Raw genomic sequence first — 22,203 nt, 5'->3', positions numbered from 1 at the left:
GAGCGCTCGCCAGTGAGTCAGAATGGGTTTTGTGACGCGGGGCAAGCGTTCTTACTACCTCCGTGGTAACAAGACTTGGGCAGCAAGAGAGCCTCGTGTCGAGACTCGAAGGCGCATAAGCGAAGCGACTGCCGTTGGTGGCCCTTCCCCAGGGTGGCACGCTGCAATCTTCGGGTGGCTTGACACGACCCCTGGCGCGTGGCTTACGATCTGTGAGGTTTGGCGCACGATGGCGATGAAATTGGCAGCTCGACAGGAAAACTGCCTCCATGCTATACCTCTAGGGCTGATGTTGCAGCACCAGAGCCAAAGGCACCTTGTGTCAGTCGGCAGGTGGCGCGAGAATATGCTGGAGCATGACCTCGGGACTTGTGCATGGTTCGGCTGGCGATGGGGTGCTGTTGAAGCTTCATGCAGCGGCTTGGCTTTCATGTGCTGGGACATGATGACCAAGGCGCTAATTAGGACAGCGTGAGCAGCTCGCTCGAGCACTCGGCTTTTTGCGTCTCACGACGCGGCATTAGCAATGTGACTGATCGAATGCTGCCATGCTTGCCATTATCACAATTCGCCTCCAACCAGAGTCGAGAGAGGGAAGATGGTGTGTAGTATCTGCGTGGAGGCCACGTTTTCCACACCCCTGCGTGCTGCTGGAAGTGCAGGCGGCAGCGACGGCCCACGGGGGCCGAAGTTCCTGTTTGAGGAATTCACACACGTGAACATTCCTGAACATGGCCTGCGCTTTCTGCTAATAGCATAAGAGTACCTTACGGCAAGTAGGATATCTGCGCCAATGGACAGCCCTGCGGACGAATACGTCGATTACGACAACAAATAAGGCTGCCATGATCGTGCTTTGAGCGCTTTGCGAACTGCCATATCGCGACCCCTTCGGCAATCACCGTCCAGATGGCCATGTTCGGCACAGCCAGGCACCGTAGCGGCTATGGCGTGTCTAGCGCGTGCCGGCTTAGGCGTGGCCGAGATAAAATTAAATCGAAAACCGTTGTTGACGCGCAGGCAGGCTGCAGCGTTGGCGGCGACTAAGCACGCCCACCTCTCTGACTAGCAATGGGCGCGCACGGCGACCGTTTTCTTGGGACACCGTCCAAGACTGGGTCATGCCCTACGTCGCTCTTGTCTAATAATATTCGTGCTGGCGCATAACCTTTACTCACTCCTTGCTCATCTCGTCACTCCCGTCGTGCCGGCTCTTCGCAGCACGAGGCACAGGTTATTCAAAGCTGCAAAAATCACCGTTGTGAAAAAGCCCAACTCAGAACTGAGGGCAGTCGTCCGCAGCCACTGCTTGGTATCCCAGGGCCGGCACTGTCTGGGGCGCGTACCCTCGATGGCTTTGTTGAATGTGATCCCCTGTCCTCGTCCTTGGCCAGGCTGATGCTGACTGCCTTGGTTTGCCAGATCCCGGCCCCAGTCGAGCCTCAGGCCCTGGTCCCTGACAGGCCCACCGAGCCACGTTTTATTCAGCTCCTGAAACACTCTGACGCAGCCCAGGGGTGTCACTGCACTGCTGACCCCCCACCAGGGCATTCCAGTGCGCTGCCCCTCTGCTGCGTTCGTGTTCCCCCCCATCCCCATTCTACCCATCCATCCGCCAGACCAGGGTCAACGTCGTCTGCACACACCACAATCTCAACCACCACCCTCGACCGACCACGCTTCCCTCCTTTGGCTCTCTCATTACGCTGCCCGCAACCAACCGCAACCCGCCTCTCATTCCGCATTGACGCTCCGACCTCAAGGCTGAGCACATCCCATCACAGCTAGAGCCACGCCCCCTTCTCTCTTTCCTCAACCAGACACCTCCTCGACCATCCAAGACTCTCGGGAACATAAAACCATCCTCTCCCGTCTCTCTCCGCCCCGCGATCCCGTCGTCCACCATGTCTTCAATCTCCAACACCAATAACAGCGACCCCACTCCGGCACAGCAAGAGTTCCAGGATCTCATAGCCAAGAACACAGATACTGGCTCGCGACTACACCCCGAGGACAGAGACGAAGACTCGGACTACAGCGACCTCGACGAGGACGAAGAGTTCCGCAACGCACAGATCGACGCAGCCATGAGGATGCCAGCCTTGAGACCCGAGGTCAACTTGCCTCCCAACTCCTTCGACGCCGGCCACAGCACTGGTGTCAAGGGTGTCATTGCCGATGCTCGCGCCTATGAGCAAGCCCGCTCATCAAAATGGCGTGACCGTGTCCGCACTGCCCGTCGCTCCGTCTTTGGCCTCGGCGACGTACCCAAGGCCACAGACACCCAAAGCAGCGGCAGCGACGAAGAGTTGGACAAGGACGAGGCCGAGTTCCTCAACCAGTGGAGGGAGAACAGACGGGCACAACTCGAGGCGGAATCCAGAGCGAACCCGCGGAGCCGGAGGACAAGCCCCAGCCTCCGCATGTTCGGCCGCCTCGACACCGTCGATGCCCTGGGCTACCTTGATGCCATCGAGAGAGTCGGAAGGGAAACCACCGTCCTCGTTTTCGTCTATGACCACGAGGTAAGTTTGCTTCACAATACCCCAGCCGATTACCGAGCATATCGCTAACTCGACAAAAGTGCCAAGTATCAAAACTCATTGAGCAGGCAATGCGCCCTCTGATCACGGCTCACCCAGAGGTTCATTTCGTCAAGGTCCACTACGAGGACATTGAGTTCGACAATGCGGCGGTGCCGACACTGCTCGCATACCGCAACCAGGGCGACCTCTTTGCTAACATGACCGGCTTGATCGACATGATCCCAGACGACGAGGACTTCGATACCGATGCTCTGAAGAGGGTCCTGGAGAAGCACAACGTCCTATAAATGCCTTTCTACCATCGCTGCATCGACCATATAGAAGCCGCCAGCGTTTCTGCTTCTTCATCAGGCAACCCCTTCGACTTCAATAATCACTCGACAGCGTCGAGCTGAGTTCCATCTCGCGGTCACCATGAAGTGGCTGTCAAACGCACAGATACCCATTTGTTTTGTCACTGTTCACCACAGCATGCTGCTCGAACGGCACCACCTCACGTTCTTGGAACGCCTGTCATGACTTTTCTTGTTCTTATATATAGACTACTCCTCCTCAGCCTCTTGCGCTACGAGAGGTTCACGGCGACGATTGGCATTTCCTGGAGTACACGGCTTTGTATTTTATAATACTGTTAAAATTGGCACAGTCTTACTCTGGCGTGAGGAATAGACCAAACAGGGCCGGGGCTTTTTTTCTTTGTTTACCTGCATTGCATGGCAGAGCAGCCATAGTACTTGTAACGATTCGCACGCTTGCTTAATGGCCTCGCTGCCTTTCCTCTGCGAAAGAAAATATAAAGAAACTAAAAATGCTGTTCAAGAATGTTGGCAGGCTACACATCGGGTGATTTGAGATGTCGCATGAGCTTGTTCCCCTGTGCATATATGCACGCACGACGGCCAATATCATCCACGGGTACTCTACAGCTCGCACCTTGCCCACAGGAGGTACTTGTCCTCGTTTGCTTGCGGTCACATCCGGAAGCCAACAAGGTTTAGCGGACAAAGGACGCAGGAGCGATCTGCCAGGCGCCCAATAAGATTCCATTCGATACAACAGCAGGCCACTCAACCCGTACGGACATAGCAGAGGACGAGAATGTGGTGGCAGTAAGTGTTGGTTATTGTGGTCGGATGTACGCTGGGCGCTCGACCCAGTCCCCTAGGGACTCGGATTCGGCACAAAGACGAAAGGATGCGGTCAATGCTACCTCGAGGTCGACCAAAGACCAGAGATCTAATGCCCCTCCTCGACTGTCGACCGTGTTTGGCTCGGAAACCATCGAGAATCACCGCCCAACGAGGGGTTGTTGCATGCTAAGTGCCTGGCGGAGTCGGTCGCATGACCACCCTCAGGGTCCTTATCGGGCGCCTCTAGCGGGCATCTTGGTGTTCAAGCGTGGGGTGGGGGCCTGAGTGGCGCCCGGCTGCCAATCAGCGTGGCCCGCTCCTCAGGTGCTGCCAGGCTTCCAGCGGGTCCTGCTTCATGCCCATGCCGAATTTCGATTACATCTTCATCATCCCCAACCAAGCCTAGCTGACGAGAGCTCATCATCTCTGGACCTCTCTTTCTGTTCGAGATCACGTCTTGCCGTAGTCGACCAGAATCATACTCGTGCTGACCGCCGCGAGCCATCTCCTACAAGCACCTGCCCGTGCGCTGCGGGCAAGACGAGCTCGGACCGCGAGAACCCAACAACGGCCGAGGCCTCGGACGTGCCCCAACTCTACGATCCATACCCCGCAACCACCTGCTGCCTATCTTCGCATCGAAGAGGGGGCATCTCTGGGTGGCCTTGTGACGACGTGTCAAGTATCCCCAACTAGGCGGGGACAAGGTCTGAGAAGACGGACGTTATCCGTTGCAGAGAAGCCTTTGGTACCGTCTTGTACGTCCATCTGGTCTGAGCTCCTGCCCGACGTTCTTGCCTGCCTGCCCGCCTGCTGCCTGACTGCCTCGCGCATTGATTACCTGCCTGTTCCCCTCTGTGCCACTACCCCTCGTCCGTGAATGTCCTTGAGCTCGCACCTCACTCACTATTGTACGACTTGATGCAGCCGCGCATACGGGAACACTGAGCATCTCAGGACCCCTCACGAGGACTGTCGAGTTCGACTTCGCCGCATCATTTCGCACCTTTCCGAGTCGAGCCGAGCTTGAGCGCCCGCTTAGACGTGTGGTTCATCCTAGACAACCACGCCGCAACTCTGAACGTCCCTTTTCAAGAGAGCACCAGACCTCTTTTGTTGTCCCCCTCCACGTTCAACGAATCTGATCGAGCTGGCTGTCGTTGACATTCTCGCCACAAGCCGGAAGTGAAGCATATCACTTCCTCGAAATAGGTGCGCAGCTTGGCTCGGGTTTTCTGATCTCGCACCAGTCCAGCGGCGCAGTATTGGTCGTCTTGAAGCGCGACCTTGGATCACGGCTTCCCCTTTGATCGTAGACTGACGCACTGCTCGTCCATCCGAGTCGACTTATAGAAAGATCCTGTCGAGCCGATCCATTCCCAAGCTCGATCGTGTTCCCGGGCGAATCTGAATAACGGTGGGAGAGAGATGATATGAGTCTTGCCGCCTAGGCCAGATCTGTGCACCGCGTAATGGAAGAGTCTGAAGGCTTTGGACACACAGCTATTCCGACTGGCGGATCAATACAAGCGAGACCATCAGGACATCATAACGCACGCCAGCAACTGTCCGCTCTGACCCAAAGCGAGCCACGTCCAACATCGACTTCGCCGCAGCGACCCGACGTCACGAAGCTTGCAAGCTCGACCAGTTCCATCCCAACCCTCCGCTTTCCGCGTCCGCTAGGAAATCGACAGCTCACTAACTGGGTCAGCTCGAGTTCACCCGACATCATGCAGCCCAGCAACCCACTAGAGGAGGATCAGATCCTTGCAGATCTAGGTTATGATGTGATCGGGGCTGATGGCGAGAGTCAGGCAGAATCTGTTGCCAGTTCTTTCGACTATCAGAGGCCAGATGATGTGCAGAGCCTTGGCGGAACAGATACAGGCACGGATCTCGACACCAATGATGCCGACACTGACTCGTCCGACGATGAAGAAGAGATCATTCTTGACGATGCCGGTCGGGCTTACACCTATGCAGAGATAGCAGGACGTGAGGTTCAAGAGGAGGACGATGCTGAAGCTTTCTCAGTCCAGAGCCTCGAGAATCCAACCAATCTGCTGCACCATAGCGATTCATTTCCGGAGCTCGCAGCTCGCACTAGGACATCGACTCTCAAACCGCAGCCGTCGGTCTACGATGAGGATAAGACGAAGCCGGAAACCCTACCGGAACAAGTCTCTAGCAAGTCTGGTTCGGCTGCGTTCTCAGGCAAATCCAAGCGACTGCAAGAGGCCTGGTACAAAAAATATTACGATTCCCAGCGTGGCTCGTTCTTGCACAAGATCTGCCTCCTTGGCCTCGGGCTCGGCTTGACTTGGGGGTCACTCTTGCTTGTTCATCCTTCTCAGGATGCCCCCAAGACGCTATCGACTGTCCCTGTGGCGTCCGTCTCTACTGAAGGCGTATCCCTTCCTACAGTGATCTCGACCACCATCTCAAGCACCACCAAGACTCAGACATCATTGCAAGCAGCACCGACTTCAATTTGCGGCAAAAGCCTGATGCCAGTCGTATTGGATACACCCGTTCCCCTCAAAGAAACAAGCCAACCCGATGCACTCGTCTGCGCTGCCGAAATCTACAGCCGCAACGAGATATTGCTCAAGATTCCGCTGGCTATAAAGGCTTCCTGGCTCGCCAAGGACGCGATCAAGCTCGCAGTCAGCCGAGACGGACGAGATATGCCCACGAACGTAACAACGATCACTGCGGGGTTTCTCATCGAGGTACCGGTCAACGAGGCCCATGGAGCTTTCGAGGTTTCCATTTTGACTGAGCGGAAGCCCAAAATTCACGAGGTCTTCAAGATCGATTTTGGCCAGCATACCATGACCGACGTCCTAGACGTCAGCAAACAGCTGGTGAGAGATCTTGCGTTGTATGTCGCAAACGCCGTCAACGAGACGACAACGTGGGTACACGAGGTGTCTGCCCCAGCTGTCGACGAGGGGGCGTTCTTTACCCAAACGATGATGCAGCGACTTGCGAGTCTGCGCAACCAGCTCGTCAAGGAAACAACAGGACTTCTAGAGAACTCGATCAGCAAGGAGGAGCTTATCCGGCGTGGACACCAGATTCAAGTTGAGTTGAAAAGAGCAACGTTGGACATGCGAGATGAACTCTCGCTCACGCTTCTGACCGCACAGTTGAGCTCGAAGTTGTGGTGGCTCAAGATTCAAGGCAGGACGGAAGAATACCAGCGATATCTCAGCAAAGCAGAGGCATACTACAAGAGCAAGGACACAGAGGCAGCAAGGGCCAAAGCCATGCGTGGCGCTGAAGTGAAGCGGGAGATGCGAGACCGCCGTGGGAACGAGCCGCGCCCATTTGGAAAGTTCTGGCGGTGGGGAAGGATGACTGGTTGATCTCCATGGTTCTTGGGCAGGGTTCTGAGGAGCTTTCGTTTTTTGTGTCAGGTCATAGCTTGTCACACTGAGCTCTCCCAATATTATGTTTCGGTACGGCGCAAGGAGTGATATGACTATTCTGAGAAGAACATCAGCCATCAAGGGCAGGGATTGCAAGTATTGACAGCCATAATGGAATATTGTAACAGGAACAAAACACATGCTGCATGCCAAGTTGCTCTAAAGATGTTTGTTGTTGTTGTTGTTGTTGTCGTCAGAGCCGTCATATCACGCAGGGAAGACGTCGCGAACTCTTCAGGCTGCCCAGAAGGTGCCTGGTGACTTTGACGAGTGACGCTGCAAGTGCCTATTGCGAACAGGCGGGCAGGAGCATCCAGGGGTTCAGCCCACCAGCTCCACTGTGGCACATGTGATGACTGCTTGGGATGGCCGCCCGCCCCAAACTGGCACAGAAGAGGGGCAAACCAGTTCGAGCTTTTCCCCTCCAACGCCGCTGCAGATACATCCCAGACCTTCCACGCAATTTGCCTTTGGAGTTCTTGGTGAACCACACACACAGCACAACCACACATACGCAGTCTAGGTAGGTTTTGCCTCAGCTCCCTACCCACCACGCTCGCCCGTTGCGCGCTCGCTTCATGCGCCCGCCGCCGCCCCAAAACCGCCGCCCAAATTTCCCACCAGGTGGGGCAGCTTTGGGCGGTGATGATTTTCGGCCTCACTAGCTGAGGCCACTACGCACCGCTACCCGTCCGCTCGGCCCCCTCTCTTTGTCGAGCTTTTGTTTGCTTCCCCCTGCTTGGAGTGTCTATGAACCATTTTGCACCAGCTTCACACCACCTATACCACTTTCAAGCCCAGAAGACTGACATCCAAGTCTTGGTAAACAGCATCCTAGCCAAAGCGCCTTACCACTAGAATACACCATACACAACCGCCCATCATGACCGACACCACCGAGCCCAAGGTCGACGCGACCGTCAAGCCCGCCGAGGGTGAGGAGAAGCCCGTCACTTCGTCCTCCGTCTTCTCCATGTTCGGAGGCGGCGCCAAGAAGGAGAAGAAGGACGAGGAGGAGGACCGTGGCGACAACTCTGGCAGCGCCAAGGCTCAGCGTGATGCTGCTGCCGCCGCCAAGGGCGACGACGAGGTCAGCATCAACCGTTTACCGTTTCCACGGATAATTCCCCGCCAGAAGCTGTCTGTGACCACTGGCTTTTGAAAGGACACAAGTCAACTGACATTTTCCTCTTGCGCAACTGCAGGATGAGGCGCCCGAGTCCGAGGATGTCCACTTCGAGCCCGTCATCAAGCTCACCGAGAAGGTCGAGACCAAGACCAACGAAGAGTCCGAGGAGCAGCTCTTCAAGATGCGCGCCAAGCTCTTCAAGTTTGTCCGCGAGTCGAGCGAGTGGAAGGAGCGCGGCACCGGTGACGTCCGGCTGCTGAAGCACAAGGAGAACGGCAAGACCCGTCTTGTCATGCGCCGCGACAAGACCCTCAAGGTCTGCGCCAACCACTACAGTATGTGTAGCCTCCCTGCATGTCTCTTGTCAATGTGAGAATGAAACTTGCTGACAGTTTGCCCCTTTTCTTCCTGCTAGTCGTGCCCGACATGAAGCTGTCCCCCAACGTCGGCTCCGACCGCAGCTGGGTCTGGAACGCTGCCGCTGATGTCAGCGAGGGTGAGCCCGAGGCTGTCACCTTTGCCATTCGCTTCGCCAACCCTGAGAGTATGTCACTGTAGTCCCGAACGGCATGATGTTTGGAACCCTTCCACTGACTTCTTTTCCCCCTAGACGCCAACCTCTTCAAGGATGCCTTCATCCAGGCCCAGAGGGACAACGAGGTTCTCTTCAACAAGGAGAGCGCCGCTACCAGCACTGAGGCTACCGAGGAGAAGAAGGAGGAGGAGACCAAGGCTGAAGAGCCTGCTGCCTCCTCGTAGATTGAGCGTGGCCAATACTTCACATCTTGTTGTGCATTACAGCCAGAATGTGATGCCAACATATGAGCAGAAGTGGACTGGAGCATGCTGCTTCTCTGGCTTAGCTGGTGAACCCAGTTCTAATACCGGGGTATTACCTGCATTTGCTGGTGCAATCACACGGGTGCATTCATCTCTTGAGTGCACCTGCGCGATTGAACAAGAGTTTGGTGTTCCAAGGCACCTATCCTCTTACGTAGCATATCTTTTCTCCCCGGGGACGATGGAAGGAATAGGACGAGCATGACAAGGATGAGCTACAGAAGCTCGGAGGAGGAAAAGACGGTACAAAGTACGACACCCACACCCACACACCTTTAGATAGTATCCGATGCATCGAGATTCCCCCCCTTTAATTCTGCAAAGACGTCCTCGCATCACATGTCACCTGGCCCTTCCCACGCCACTAGCCACTACACAACGAGAAATAAGTAAATACAAAAGTCTTCCCCCCCCATCTGCTAATTTGGTTTTATGCAACGATGAGCGGAGCTATGTGAGTGAGCTGGACATTGATCGACGGCCAAGCCATTCCGAGCTTGAATTCAGCGAACTGAGGTCCACAAGCAACAAACAGCATATTAAATGGATGTGGTTATAACACATTAGACAAGTATCAGCAATTTTATGACATTCCAAATTTATCAAATAATCCAGCCCAGTGCTTGTGCTGCGTGCAAAGTTGGCAAATCTAGGATTTAAGTGGTGTCACGTGACAGCGTGTCCGACCCTTTGAGCGCAATGCGGAGCCCTGCACGTCACGGCGACGCGTTGGCAGCAGCCCCGAGATCTTGCGCTTAGGCAGCACATGACGATTTTTTTGGCAAGTTACGACACAGGGAAAGCAAGAAACGGCAGTTGTGACCTTGTGCAGGTTGGCGTACAGTCGCAGATTCGCCGAGTTTCTTGTTCCTCTGCGTGGCGAAAGCAAGATTTCTCGCCCTTTGTGCGGACTATTGTTTTTCCTCTTCTTCTTCCTGTTCGCCTGAGGGTTTTTGCACCAAACGGAACGAACACCAAGCCAGGCAAGGGAGAGAAAAAGCCTCTCGGGTCGCCCGAATCTCGGCAGGTGTGAAGACAAAGGCTGGCCCCAGCGCTTGCACATTTTGGCGGAGACGAGGAGATATTTCATATTGAGCGACGGGGGCGTTGCATTCTAAAGAGCGGCGTAATTCTCGGTCCTTGCCGGGTTATTTGTTTGTCGCCTCGTAGCAGGTCTCTGAAGAGAGGGTCGAGCTGCGACGAGAGGTCACCAAGTCGGGCTCCACGAGTGTCAGTCCAGGGATCAGTTCTGATCACCAGGAGCTCACCTCTCAACATGGGGAAGAGGAAACGGCAGACGCACCTGACCTTTGAGCCGGTGGTTGCCCCCAGCAACAGCAGTGGGAAGCATCACGACGGCGACGAGGACGAGCGCCAGGCAGCAGCAGCATCAGCAGCACCAAATGAGCGCAAGGGCAACTTTTCTCCGGCAAACGTCCGGTACAGCCAACGCGCGGTGCGTGTACGAACAAAACCCCGCCTGCTGGTCAAGGAGAAGGAGCGGAAGAAGGAGCGGCGGCTAGGTATGTCACCCTTCCCGCCGTCACCGGCATAATAGGGCTGGCGCGATTTCACTCTGTACATTCAAAAAAAAAAAGTGCTGACTTTGTCCTCCTCAGAGCAATCTCAAATTCAGACAATGACCAGACCGAAACCTCTTTCGGGCACGCCCAGGAGGTCACGAGCCATCATGTCGGACTCGTCAGACGAGTTTGCTGTTGAGGAAGTCGCCATCATCCCTGCTGGCGATGGCGAGTCCAATGACGATTCTGTAAGCGAGGATGGGCTCCCACCCGCCACAGCCTTGGGAAGTCAGCAAAAGCCCCAGATCATTGTCGACGACGACGACGACGACGACGATGATGATGATGATAGTGACAACAGGCCTCTGCCGACGTCGGCGTCTAAAGCTCCTCGGTCTTCGCAATCAGTAACTACGCGATTGGGAAGGACCGTTCTCGACGACGGGGACGACGACGATGAGCCCGTGCTGCCGCCGAGCTCGGTCGTCAGACGTCGACGACCAGTCATGGCCGACCTGGATGATTCCGAGGACGACGAGGACGTCTCGCCGGCCAAACGGAGGAGGCTTGGGCCAGCATCCACGCCACGCGTCGTCACAATCATTGAAAGCGAGGATAACGACGACGATGACGACGACGACGACAACGACGAGCAAGACGTAGACTCTACGGGCCGTAAACCTCCAAAGGGGAGACTAGTCAGATCATCTCAGCTTCCATCCTCACCTACGAAACGCGTCAGAGGACATAGGACCGAGAAGCAGAAAAAAATAGAGCTTCTTCGGCGGCGTAGGGCAGGAGAGAAGATCACGCAGCTGACCGACTCGGAGTCCGACGACGGCGACGACGAAGCTAAGCGCGGCATGTACGATACCGACTCGGACGATGACCTACAGGTGCTCAAGGAATTCGATGACGATGTGGAGGAAGACGAAGAAGAGCCACAGGTGGAAAATACGAAGCGCTCCCGGAAGAAGTCAAAGTCGAAGAGCTCCCCGCGAAAGAGCCAAAAGGCGCGTGATTCAGAAGGGAGCGAGGATTTGGACGACTTTGTTGTCGAGGACGACGACGATACGCCTCTTGGTGCGCCTGTCGAGATTCCCCTCGAATTCACCTCCGCCGCACATTTGCCTCTCAAGGACCAATTCCCCTTTGTGGTAGAGTGGCTGGTTCATAACAAGATCGACCCAGCCTTCAAGCGCCGGCAGGACGCCGTCTATGTCAACGCCTGGCGTAAGCTAAATGACGAATTCCGTGGCCTCGCGAATTCAAAGTTCGCCTCGTCAGCCTGGAAGTCCGAATTCTACAGATCCCTCAGGGGACGCCCCAAGATGGAGGCATACGAAGTGGGGATGAGCGGTGCTCTGTATGACAACTGCGAAGCCTGCGGCCGGAGTGGCCACCCCGCCACATGGAAGATCGTCTTTGACGGCAGTCCCTATAACAAAGAGACGCTCGATGATATCGAATCCGACTCAGATTCTGAGGACTCTGAGAGCAACGACGACGAAGGCGATGGCGAAGACGAGGACGAAGACAAGCGTTCCGTCGATTCTCAGGGCATGCCTTTGGCGCCGATCACAAAACAGTGGCATGTTGGCGCCGTATGCTGTAGCAACGCCGAATCAGCCCACGAGCTAATGCACTGGAAGCATCAGCTCAAGAGAGACGTCGAGGAGAGGCTCGACGACGAGGGTTGGAACAAGCCCAAGAAGCTGGCAGAGCGCGAAAAGATGAAGTCTAAAAAGCGGCGTAAGCTGGCCAATAGCATCGTGGACGACTGGCAGGAACGCAAAATTATCGGTACGCTATACAACGGATTCAAGAAGACCCTTGAGGACGCAAGGAACAAAGCTACTACAGGAAGCCGTGGCGGCGGGAGAGGGTGGCGGTAGGCTTCCACTCTATGAGGCTGAAGTTCTGGCTGGCTCACCTCGGCCATCTCAGCAGTCTCGAGTCCATGGGGCAGCTTAATTGCCCACGACGGTGTGCTTTTTGTCACGATTTCTGAGATACCACCTTTGAAAGGGATTTTAACCTGCGCGTTGCACTCAATTGACCAAAAATGTTTTAAAGTCCCTCGCAATATGACTATGTGATACGAGACTGCCAACTTTGAGGCCTTGTACTGTATAACAATCACTACCTGCGAGATGAGGACATCGGATTCTCGATGACAGTACTTTCTTCAAAGCATTGCAGATAGATACAGGCGAGCACCTGAAAGCAGTCGTTGAACTCTCATAACCACATCAAACGTCACCCTCGCAATCATCCGTCGTTACTCCCACATAAAGTTTCTTATTGTCAACAGCTAGGAATGATTACCGCAGGCCCTTCGCGACGGAAACGAACTCCCGTATCCTGTCCAGGCTCTGCTCGCCGTTGCTATCCTCAACACCGCTGCTAACATCTACGCCGATGACCCGCTCCGCGTCAGCACCCACGTTCTTGACAACTTCGGACAGGTTGGCGGGGTCTAAGCCGCCTGCAAGCAACAGACGCAGCTCCGGATCCTTGGCAAGAGTAGCTTTGACATCCACTGCGTCCAGTAGCTGCCCGGACCCGGCACCGGGGTCGAAGAGCGGCACAACGTGGTAGCCTCTGGCGCCGACTCCCGGCGCGCCTGCCGTGAAGCGCCGGATGACGGGGACGGGGATCAGGCTGGCCCACTCGATGGGCTCACTGCCGTGGAGCTGCACAATGTCGAGATTGTACTTGCGCTGCAGCTCGAGGACCTCTGATAGGGGCTGGTTCAGGAACACGCCGACAAGCAGAGGTCTCGTGCGCCCGACTGCCGTGATCTTCTGCGTCGCGGAGGCGAAGAAGTCTCGCGCAATGTTGTTGGCCGGGAAGCGGTTGCCGTTTGCGGACGCGGGCCGCGAGAAACTGTGGACAGCCTTGGAAATGGCCTGCGCGGCCTCGTCACTAACCGTGCGCTTTCTGCCGGGAGCGAGGATGATGCCGACAAGGTCGGCGCCGGCTTCAGCCGCGACGAGGGCGGCCTCGGGCGTCCGTGTGCCGCAGATCTTGACGAGGAGCGAATCGACTGGCGACTTTTCCTTGGTCACCTTGCCGCTACATAGCTGCTGGATGAACTCGGACGCATCGGGCGCGCGCATAATGGCCTCGCCGACGAGCACGGCGTTGACGCCATCCTTGTGGTTCGCCATCACATCCTCATGGGTGTTGATTCCGCTGAGAGCACAAATGACGGTCTCCTTGGGCACAAGGCTGCGTAGCCTGCTCGTCGTGTTGAGGTCCACGTCGAAAGTCTCAAGGTTGCGGTTGTTGACGCCAATGGCTTTGGACCCTAGCTTGACTGCGATATCCATCTCCTCGGCGTTCTGCACCTCCACCAGGGGCTCCATTCCCAGCGACTGGGAGTACTTGTACAATCGCGTGAGTAGCTCAAAATCGAGCATCTTCACAATCAGGAGGACGCTATCAGCACCGGCAAGACGTGCCTCAAGGATCTGATACTCCTCAAAGATGAACTCCTTGCGCAGGATCGCTGGTCTATTGGGCATGGCATGGAGGACTTGGCGCACTGCCTTGAGGTCCTCAATGCTTCCCTTGAACCAATCTGGCTCCGTCAAGACGGAAATGACACTAGCCCCAGCAAGAGCATATTTCTTTGCCTGCGTTGGGGCGTCAATGTCGAGGGCGAAGACGCCCTTTGACGGTGATCCGCGCTTGATCTCAGCCATCAGGGACAAGTTGAAAGGTGTTTGCCGCAGCCGCTCAACGAATGAGATCTGGGGCGGCGCGGCGTTCAGGTCATATGCCGCTTGCAGGTCTCCGGGGCGCTGTGACGGAAGCCGTTTTTGCGCGGCGACAAGCTCTTTCCTCCTGTCGTAAATTTGCTGAAGAATGTTGCCTTGCTTCTTCGAAGGCACGGGTATGGTAGCTTGAGCCGGATCTCTGTGTGCTTTGGCTGCAGACAGCTTCTGGATGCGCTCGTTCTCAGCCCAGGTTCCGCCTTGCATGTGCAGGAAGTTCTTGATCATGATGCGGCCGTCTTTGGACAAGATGCTCTCGGGATGAAATTGGACACCCTCGATGACGAATTCCTTGTGACGGACGCCCATGATGACACCCTTGGTGCCATCGGCCTTGGGAATCCAGGACGTCACCTCGAGAGATTGGGGGAGTGTGACGTGCGTGCCAGCCAGGGAGTGATATCTCGTTACCGGGAGACCCTGGGCCATGTTTGCATAGACACCTCGGGAGTCGTGGGTGAGTGGCGAGGTCTTGCCGTGGAGGATTTCTCCGGCAAAGGAGACGTCGCCCCCGTAGACGTCGAGGATACACTGCTGGCCCATGCAGACCCCAAATATGGGGATCTTGCCGGCGAAATGCCTAATGGCATCTCTGCTGATGCCGGAGTCGGTGCCGGGATGGCCAGGACCGGGGCTGATGACCAGCTGGGTAGGCTGTTTCGCAATCAGCTCCTCGAGGGAGATCTGATCATTGCGAAAGACGGTGACCTTGGCACCCTCGAGGACAAGATACTGGTAGACGTTCCAGGTGAAGGAGTCGTAGTTGTCAATGAGGACAAGGTTGGATGCCGTGGCCACCGGGGGTGCAGGGTCCGGGTGGTGGGGGGAATGATCAACCAGATTCTCAGTCGCCATGGCGAAATTCTCTAGCGGGCTGCAGCAGAGGGCCAATGGAATGCGGCGACTCGACAAACTAGAAGAGGCGGTGTTTTGTGTCGAGCAGAGACAGTGGTGCCAGCTCTGGGCAGGGCGATCAGAGAGGTCTATGTGGCATTCAAATGAATGATATATTCCGTCACTGCCGGCCTGACAGATGACACATGCTTGGGATCCTCCAGAAATCGGAGGGGCGGCAGGCAAGCTTGACCGGCAGAATCCTCCAAAAATTAGGCGGTGAAGGCACCTCTGTCTTCAAGTCGCGCGAGCAACGGGGAGCGGAGTACAATGCTACTTGTGCGTGTAGGCATGTCATTCTCGTGTGTCCCGTCGAAGTATTGGGCGCAGAGAACGTTGCAAGCATCGATTGAGAACAAACTCAAGACATTGAAAGGGTTCCTCGTGGCCTTGAATCCTATCCCCAATTCGAAGGGTACCTCAAGTGACCTAGTACGTGCAGGTGCCGCTACCGGTACCTTCTAAGGTTAGCCCTGAGCTGACCGGGTGCGCCCCAGCTTGCCAAGCTCAAATAGCTGCCAGGGGTGGGTGCGCTGGCTGGGGAGCTTGAACGCGCCTAGCTTGGAGGCAGAAAATACCTGATGCGACCATCTCTCGAAAGTAAATACACGACCAGCCCTCCTCAATAAACAACCACACGCTCACGCCGTCGAGTGGCCTCACCCTCGCTCGAGAGCTCTGAGGCGCGCCCTCATTCACCAATCGCCTTTTGCTCGTCGCTTCGCGCACACTGCAAACCGTCGCTGCATTCTTGCGCTGGTGCCGCGCCCACGCATCTGCCCGTCTAGCGTCGCCCGTCTGATGCGCATCGCCGTTGGTCCTTCCCAACAGCAGCCATGGCAGAGCCGCTGTCGGACGACGTCTATCTTCCACCGCTCCAGCCGTGCCTGAATGGCGAGCAAGTCGTTCTGTACGTCCTTGTCCCAAGATGAAAGCTTGTGTCGTCCAACGATGCCAGAGCCAAGCTAACCATTGCCGACTTCCCCCGTCTATAGCTCGTGGAAGCTTGTCGCTTCAGCTCTGGTCGATACTACCGGCCACCGACAGTCGAGTCGCGCCATCGTCAGATTCCTCACGGACCCCTACATCCTCTCTCTCTTTACCAAGCCTGGCTCGGCTTTCGACTCCACGTCGCAAAATGCCGTCTTTGTCAAGAAGACTGCCGCCATCCAAGTGCCCCCAACCCCCAACAGCCGGTACGACATCGACACGATAAAGGAGGATGCGCTCTGGCTCAGCAAAAATGCCAAGATCAACGAGGTCGCTGCTCTGCGCATCGTCGTCGTTGAATTCCAGCAGCGTCCAAGAAGCCAGCTCACCGGCCCTCTGTCGACGCAGGATGTCGCAAACCTTCAAGAAGCATTAGGTGCCCAGCCTTCGAATGTGCTTCCAGGGTTCGCTGTGTCCAGCACTCTGGGCGCGACAGAGATTCAATCAATCTTCGAGAAGCCCGACAACAGACGACTGCGCATATACGACACATATCTCAGCGAACGGCGATACTATGCCGCGGTCAATGATTATCTCCTGACGCTGATGCTTCAGCAACGATTACCAACGTCGATTGAGACGCCTTCGTCCACGATATTGCGGAGGAGCTTGTTGGAGGCCCACGGAATGGCTCCCAAGTCTTCGTTGAAAGGCACAGCTGATACGCCCACGAAACCCTATCATGCTTTGGCGCTGCGATACATCAACTTGCTGCCCGATATCGCCAGCCTTGTTGATACACCAGCCAACAGAATCATTGACGACAAGCTGCTTTGGTCAGATGACGTATCGATACAACGGATTAGCGTCACCTTGGCTGAAGCCCTGCACCGCATGGTTGTCATCTTCCAACTGCTAGACCTATCCAGCGAGATCCTGGTGCCCGCAGAGCTTGCTCAGGCTTGGTTTTCGAGCCTCAGGCAGTTTAGCGTCCTGGATCAAGTGAATGGTGTAAGTTTTGCAACTCCGTCAATACCTCGTACTTGTATCGCTGTCTGAGACTGACTTGAACACAGCTTGCTGATGCAATCACTGATCTGATATTGCCACTGCAATGCCTCCTTGCTGCCATCTCTGTGGCAATCCTGAATCTCCCAAGAATGTCGGCCGCATTCGAAGGCGACGCGGACATCCTCGTTGACCAGGAATTCATCGGCTCGTCCAACGCGCTTGGCGACGCGCATGATGCCATCCTTGCCTGTGCTGGGCAGCCAGGGTCACTTCATATTGCACCAGTATTGTTCGCTTGGGTGGCAATACTGCACAAAATGTTTTCGTCCTACCAAGAGCGGGTCGAGAAACGGGATGCGATCCAGAACCAGAAGGCCGTTGAGAACTACGATTCGAACACACAGATGATACCCAGTGGTGGCCGCAGAAACTCGGCAGGCAGCATCACAACGATCGACAAACGAAGTTACGATGACTTCCTCGCTGGTCATAGGCTTGACCGCGATTCTAACGAGCTGCAGAACCTCGCAGCCGTCGCAATCGATGGAATGGGAGTCTTTGGCGTCATCTCGGCTATGTCCTCGCACCTTAGCGTGCGAAGGTCGACCATACTTCCGGTGTCTGTAGGCGCCCGGATTCGAGCAGTCTTCATGGAGTTGTTGAAGAGAACGTACGACTATGTCGGTTACCAGTCAGACTCGGTCGAAGCCGCTATTAGTGTGCTCTCAGGCGGCTCTGGTTACTGGGACCTTCTGGAACCAGGTAGCGTGCTGCCGCAGCAAGATGTCGCCCGGTTAGCCCTTGCTGATGACGAATTTCTCGGCCAATACTTCTTCCCCGCTCTGGGGCGGTTTCCATATGAATTCACGCCGTTTCTCAGCTTCTCGCGGGCCTTGTTCTCTTTACCCTCGTCAGGCGCCGACCCGAGATTTGAGGAGCTTACAAAATTGTTGTTCAAAACGCCAACGATCACTTTTACGCTCCCGCCTTCTTTCGTCGACTATCAACTTGCCAATGAGGACGAAAACACCAACTCGCTGGAGTTCCTGGATGACTTGCCTCTTTTCACTCCAAATGTGAACCGCAAACTCATTGGCAATGGTGAAGAGCTGTTCATCATCCCCGCTGGAACTTTTGGATGCTTCGTCGTGGACGAAGGCCGCATCGTGCGCATGAACTACGAGCACTCGACTCTAGCCTTACTGGCGAAAAGGCTGGAGGCGAAGTCAAATGCTTCATACAAGGCAGTGTTGGCCAACCTAGATCTTGGCGAGATCGCCGAGGTCATTTCATTCTTTGCCACATTCATCAGAAGTGCTGTGCTGAAGGCCGATCCCCAGGCTGAGCGCTTTGACGAAGCGCTCCACATCCTCGACGAGGCTGGTCAGGCGCTTCCGCACAACAAAGATCTGATCTCCATCGTTTGGAACATGATGGACACTTATTTGGAAGATGAACCTACGCCTGAGACTGTTGCCATCATTGCAGCTAGCGTCCAGTTCACTCACGCAGTCCTGCCACTCTGCCCAGGCCGTACGTGGTCTTACATGGCCAAATGCCAGCTGTTGAGCAATGAGTCTCGTGGCGGGCGGCTTTCGCGTCTCGTCGGGAACCTGGACCTGTCAGACGCTCAATTCGAGCTGCTGACCTCTGCTACACGACTGTTTAGCAGCCTCTCGGATGTGGCCATGACAAGCTCGGTTCGCCGGAAAACAATACCGAAGTCAAAGCCCCGCCAGAAATCCAGTGAAGATGTTTGGATCGGAGTGTCCGACAGGATTATCGAACAGGTCTCTGTGGCCATTGCGCAAGCTACTGTCGACATCCTGGAAAGCTCTTCAACCTGGAGATTCCCCACTGAAATGGGCCGATCTGAGCTGCTGGCTGATCTCGTCCCCATCATGAACAAATCTGTTCTATATACGTTCAGCATGGGCGATGTGGCTAGCAAGAAAACAACCACGGCAGCTCTGGTAAAGTCAGCTCGGTACATCATCGACAGCTTCTTGACCCCTTCGGCAGGCAGTCTGAGACTGCAGCCACTGGTCGCGACGCTGGTGGGGGCATCTTCGACGGCACAAGGTACCATCCATCTCAGTCGCACCGAGGTTTATCAGAAACAGACGTCCGCGGTTCTGGAGCTCATGACGAATCTCGTCCGCGTCTCGAACTACTTCGATCGTGCCTCCACGATCGAGAGCCAGTTGTTCAATTTGACACCGCTCGTGGCGAGAGTCTGCGCGGTCCATGACAGATTCCGTCAGCAAGCCATTGCCCTTCTTGAATCTCTGGTGGTCAGCGCTGGCAAATCTTCCGGAGAGCCACCCTCATTGCTAGGTTATCTTGGGCCACACACTTCCAAGGCATTTCTTCAACTCCTAGCGGAGCTCGACCGACCTTTTGACCAAGTGGAGGAGGTGCAACCCATCTGGCAATTCTTCTCCACAATCATCCGAAATAGACAGCCCTGGATGGCCAATTGCTTGCTTACAGGCAAGACCCCCAGAGAGGCCCGCAATGGAGATGGAAAGTCAATGAATCAGAGCTCTTGGTCTGTTCTTAATTCGGCACTGAAACGGCTCACCATGGTGTCCAAGATTGACAACAAGGAGGCCCTCGCGATACTCGACTTCATCACATCTGCGCAGAACTTCTGGCCGCGCACGATCTTTACCTTACAGGAGAATAATGACTTCCTGTCAGCGCTGCGTCAATATGTCCATGACTTGAAGCCGTCGGTTCTGGTCTCGAAAACAAACACACTGCAGGCATGCAACGAGGCCCGGATTGCTGCCTATGCTGCGGAAATCTTCGCCATGCAACTCTTCCATTTGCGCCAGCTCGGGGGCGCAGAAAAGTTTGCCGCCCAACTGACTAACGACCTGGATTACTATCTGAGAGATGGCGTCGCGGTGTCGGGGTACAATAGGTCTCTGCAAGCGACGTTTGCCAAGAACTTCAACATCCAATACCCCGGAACCACGCTCGAAAGCTTCAAACGTACTATGCTTGAACCACGTCGCTTGGGCGACAGCTTCTACTATGCCACCGAGTTTGCCGATAGTATGCTCAAGTTTGATCCTGGCTGGGTCGGACCACGCAACAATGGATTTAGAAGTGAGATGATCAAAGCCAACTTAAACCTGTCTCTGGTTGACGCTCAAATCGTAAGTTGATCGCATTGAGTGCAGACTCATGGATTTTAAAACACAGCTTCTAATGTCGATTTAGTCTCTATACCACGCATGGGAATTCTTACTACTTGAGCTGAGCACTTGCTTGCCCGGTAACAACACGCTGAAGAAGCAGTCTCTTCAAGTCGCAGAGCAGTGCCTGGAGGCGAACATGGAAAACCAGAGCCACGATGGACTTTTTGAGCAACTGGCTGAATCACGTGTCAATCTTGCGTTGATGCTGGTGCAGCGAGTTGTTGACACTGCTCCATCGGCCGGCGATGTTGCGCAGCTTCTCACGACGCTCTGGGGCACGATAAGCAGCGTGGAAGAGCCGTACGCCCGCGACAACATCACTTCCTATCGTACGTTGCTGAAGCTGCTCTACGTCACTCTACGAGCACAAGTGAACTCGATCTTGAAAGCAGATCTGCAGTCCTCGACGAACGGCAAAGTGAAAGCAAACGCAACAGCCACGATGATTGTCCAAACCATTCTGAGCATCATCGATAACGTTGTCGCCAAGGGTTTCAGAACGCTGGTTACCTTTATTCATGACTCCGACACCTCGATACTACCTGACGACGTTGCGCTATTGACGGCCATTCTGCAGGCTTGCCTCTGTGTTCCCGGCGTCGAGCAATCTCAGACTGAGATTCTCAACATTTTGGCTGCTCATGATGCCGTCCACGTTGCTGTCTCTCTGTACTCCTGGTCAGATCGACTGGGCAAGGACGGGGATCCAGTGTACGGAGAGCTGTCGTTGCTGTTTTTGCTTGAGCTCTCTGCGTTGCCCAGAGTTGCGGAGCAGCTTGCATGTGATGGGCTTCTCAACCACTTGACGTCTGCGAACATGGCCAGCTACCTCCGTCGACCCAATGTGTCGCCCTTTGCGGATAGCATTGGCCCGCAACGGTGCTACGGGATGTGGGCCAAGGGCATGGTGCCTCTTCTGCTGAATCTGCTCACCTCACTCGGGGCTACCATCGCTCCGGAGGTTGCATATGTTCTCAACCAGTTCCCGAACCTCATGAAAGCGAGCGTTGATCGTTTCGAGGTCCCAGTTGGAAATCGCACTCAGGGGTCGAACAGCCCACATGTCCATATCACGCTGATTGGTGTCTCAGAGGTTCACTCTTTGGCATTGATGGCTCGCGTGCTCGGCATATACCGGGCTAACAACTCGAGGGACATACCCGCCATCGAGTGGGATGCTGCAGGCGCTCAAGAGAACGTCGAGTTCTGGCTCAGCAGCCCTGCACTGCTGAAACAGAGGCTTGTAGCCCTGGGAACGAGAGAAGCGGAGTGGAAATTGATGCCACCCAGACGCCCGCCGCCGCCCGGCCCAGAATCCGAAAAGTTCCCGGCAAACGTTCTAGAAGAAAAGGTCCTGAACCAGCTGAAAGGCATCCAGCTTGTACTATCAGAGGAGTTTGAAGAATAGGATCTCTGAGATGTGGCCTGTAGCCATGGCATATTCATGAGACAGCAATGTGTTTATATAAGGCTTTGGAGTTGGAGGCGCAAATTGTGAGCATAGAGGACAAGTCCTGCCATGCAAAGGCAGAATCAACCTGGATTACAGTGCACTATGAATAGAGAGTAAGTGCGATACACGGGATACAACAGCGTTTATGTTGCAGTTTTCAAACCGCTGTTCAGCAACCACTTTCTTCATGGTATCCATATCTGTACAGAGTGACCTATCCGAGTATCTGATGGATAGATGACTTATCAACGTGAATATAGTACAATTGAGGCGGGGGACATCCCTTTGTCCTCCCCCTTCGAGATTTTCATGCATGATT

General features: G+C 55.2%; 6 protein-coding genes across 6 annotated transcripts; 5 read left to right on the top strand and 1 right to left on the bottom strand.

Moving 5' to 3' along the window:
- Positions 1-1,904: 1,904 nt before the first annotated feature.
- On the top strand, positions 1,905-2,833 carry B0I36DRAFT_234650 (thioredoxin-like protein; the record flags this gene model as incomplete). Its single annotated transcript, XM_046149335.1, has 2 exons — positions 1,905-2,525; positions 2,585-2,833. 2 exons carry the CDS (start codon positions 1,905-1,907, stop codon positions 2,831-2,833), a joined length of 870 nt encoding a protein of 289 aa, XP_046019312.1.
- A 2,055-nt stretch (positions 2,834-4,888) lies between these two features.
- Positions 4,889-7,120, top strand: B0I36DRAFT_20939 (uncharacterized protein). Its single transcript, XM_046148885.1, has one exon. The coding sequence runs from the start codon at positions 5,149-5,151 to the stop codon at positions 7,048-7,050; it is 1,902 nt and encodes a 633-aa protein (XP_046019311.1). The 5' UTR covers positions 4,889-5,148; the 3' UTR covers positions 7,051-7,120.
- A 769-nt stretch (positions 7,121-7,889) lies between these two features.
- On the top strand, positions 7,890-9,186 carry B0I36DRAFT_20922 (RanBP1 domain-containing protein). Its single transcript, XM_046148883.1, has 4 exons — positions 7,890-8,203; positions 8,319-8,577; positions 8,658-8,786; positions 8,853-9,186. The coding sequence occupies exons 1-4, from the start codon at positions 7,997-7,999 to the stop codon at positions 8,999-9,001; spliced, it is 744 nt and encodes a 247-aa protein (XP_046019310.1). The 5' UTR covers positions 7,890-7,996; the 3' UTR covers positions 9,002-9,186.
- Positions 9,187-10,358: 1,172 nt separating this feature from the next.
- On the top strand, positions 10,359-12,500 carry B0I36DRAFT_358441 (uncharacterized protein; the record flags this gene model as incomplete). The annotated part of the gene is made up of 2 exons (XM_046157968.1): positions 10,359-10,605; positions 10,702-12,500. The coding sequence occupies 2 exons, from the start codon at positions 10,359-10,361 to the stop codon at positions 12,498-12,500; spliced, it is 2,046 nt and encodes a 681-aa protein (XP_046019309.1).
- Positions 12,501-12,670: 170 nt separating this feature from the next.
- B0I36DRAFT_312441 (indole-3-glycerol phosphate synthase-domain-containing protein) lies at positions 12,671-15,404 on the bottom strand. Its single transcript, XM_046152510.1, has one exon. The coding sequence runs from the start codon at positions 15,240-15,242 to the stop codon at positions 12,930-12,932; it is 2,313 nt and encodes a 770-aa protein (XP_046019308.1). The 5' UTR covers positions 15,243-15,404; the 3' UTR covers positions 12,671-12,929.
- A 713-nt stretch (positions 15,405-16,117) lies between these two features.
- B0I36DRAFT_233750 (nucleoporin subcomplex protein binding to Pom34-domain-containing protein) lies at positions 16,118-21,839 on the top strand (the record flags this gene model as incomplete). Its single annotated transcript, XM_046149253.1, has 4 exons — positions 16,118-16,191; positions 16,277-17,222; positions 17,288-20,389; positions 20,454-21,839. The coding sequence occupies 4 exons, from the start codon at positions 16,118-16,120 to the stop codon at positions 21,837-21,839; spliced, it is 5,508 nt and encodes a 1,835-aa protein (XP_046019307.1).
- Positions 21,840-22,203: the final 364 nt, after the last annotated feature.

The sequence above is a fragment of the Microdochium trichocladiopsis genome, assembly GCF_020744255.1.
Source record: "Microdochium trichocladiopsis strain MPI-CAGE-CH-0230 chromosome Unknown B0I36scaffold_1, whole genome shotgun sequence".
In the NCBI taxonomy this organism is placed as follows: Eukaryota; Fungi; Ascomycota; class Sordariomycetes; order Xylariales; family Microdochiaceae; genus Microdochium; species Microdochium trichocladiopsis.
This window is presented reverse-complemented; position numbering and strand designations above follow the sequence as displayed.

Excerpts from the sequence above, each read along its gene's own strand:
- B0I36DRAFT_20939 (XM_046148885.1), top strand. The coding sequence starts at position 5,149 with ATGGAAGAGTCTGAAGGCTTTGGACACACAGCTATTCCGACTGGCGGA.
- B0I36DRAFT_20922 (XM_046148883.1), top strand. The coding sequence starts at position 7,997 with ATGACCGACACCACCGAGCCCAAGGTCGACGCGACCGTCAAGCCCGCC. Across the intron at positions 8,578-8,657 it reads GGTCTGCGCCAACCACTACA|TCGTGCCCGACATGAAGCTG; the intron begins GTATGTGTAGCC and ends TCTTCCTGCTAG. Across the intron at positions 8,787-8,852 it reads TCGCTTCGCCAACCCTGAGA|ACGCCAACCTCTTCAAGGAT; the intron begins GTATGTCACTGT and ends TTTTCCCCCTAG.
- B0I36DRAFT_312441 (XM_046152510.1), bottom strand. The coding sequence starts at position 15,242 with ATGGCGACTGAGAATCTGGTTGATCATTCCCCCCACCACCCGGACCCT.